Source organism: Branchiostoma floridae, chromosome 3 (assembly GCF_000003815.2).
Source record: "Branchiostoma floridae strain S238N-H82 chromosome 3, Bfl_VNyyK, whole genome shotgun sequence".
NCBI lineage: Eukaryota > Metazoa > Chordata > Leptocardii > Amphioxiformes > Branchiostomatidae > Branchiostoma > Branchiostoma floridae.
Window position 1 is genome coordinate 29,423,686 of NC_049981.1, and position 1,368 is coordinate 29,425,053.

At 48.2% G+C, this 1,368-nt stretch overlaps 1 protein-coding gene across 1 annotated transcript in view; it reads right to left on the bottom strand.

Annotated features, from left to right (window-relative positions):
* Positions 1 to 1,368, bottom strand: part of LOC118411808 (NACHT domain- and WD repeat-containing protein 1-like) — a 30,101-nt gene that overhangs the window by 17,118 nt on the left and 11,615 nt on the right. Inside the window, exons 11-13 of the mRNA XM_035814294.1 lie at positions 1,130 to 1,285; positions 322 to 441; positions 7 to 231 (exon numbers count right to left, since the gene is read on the bottom strand). Coding sequence (XP_035670187.1) covers positions 7 to 231; positions 322 to 441; positions 1,130 to 1,285 — 501 coding nt within the window. The remainder of the gene's footprint in view (positions 1 to 6; positions 232 to 321; positions 442 to 1,129; positions 1,286 to 1,368) is intronic.

The window sequence follows — 1,368 nt, forward strand, 5'->3', positions numbered from 1 at the left end:
TCATGGATACGAGTCTAGAAATGAGCTGTGCTCCGAGCTGCTGCCCGTCTGCGATCAGCGCGCTTATCGATGCCTCCATGGCCAGCAGGACCAGATTCACCTCAGCGTCCAGGACGTGCTGCGACGCCACGTGGAAACAGTGGAGCAGCTCGTACACCGAGGAACACTGCATCTTAGCCAGGAGGTAGGGGAAGCAGCACAGGGCTTTGGACTTCAGATCCCTCAAGTTACCTGGTCACCAACAAGAGAGAGGGAAGGCACTGTATTTATTATAACTTAGAAACTCATGGTATACACACACACACACACACACACACACACACACGTGCACACACTTCACATTGAAACAGTGGAGCAGCTCGTACACCGAGGAACACTGCATCTTAGCCAGGAGGTAGGGGAAGCAGCACAGGGCTTTGGACTTCAGATCCCTCAAGTTACCTGGTCACCAACAAGAGAGAGGGAAGGCACTGTATTTATTATAACTTAGAAACTCATGGTATACACACACACACACACACACACACACACACACGTGCACACACTTCACATTGAAACAGTGGAGCAGCTCCTACACCGAGGAACACTGCAACTTAGCCAGGAGGTAGGGGAAGCAGCACAGGGCTTTGGACTTCAGATCCCTCAAGTTACCTGGTCACCAACAAGAGAGAGGGAGAAGGCACTGTCTTTATTTTAACTTAGGAACACACACACAAACGCACACATACACACGCGCTCTCTCACACACACATACAAACACATGTACACACACACACACACACTCACATAGACACATACTGTCTTTATTGTAACTTTGGAACATTTTGAGGTATCAGAATGATTGCACTGCAGCTCATTATATGTACATGTAGGTGCCACATACTTACAAACATTATTAGTATTACACACAAACACACACTGTACGTGTGATACACAGTGTCACACAAGCCCGCATACACAGAAACACTCAGTCACACCATCACACACTCAGGCATACACATAAGGACGCAAACACACACACACACACACACACACACACACACACACACACACATACAGACACAAACAAACACATGTATACACACAATACATAATACATCTCCACAAAAGCTCTTAAGCCCATAATTACCAGCCAGCACCAGTTGGTACCACAACTCGTTCTGCTGTCTGATGGAGAACTGCTGGGTCGCCGCTGATGTTGGCTCCGTCGGCGTCCCGTTCTTCACCTCTGCGTTGATGTGAGACGGCGACAGTTTATTGTCACCATGGCAACCGGACAGGATGTCTGTAGAAGCAGATAGATGGTCAGTCCTGAGACACATGAGAAACACACGCCCTCTGAAGAAGTGTGTATCTTCCCTTTTTGCA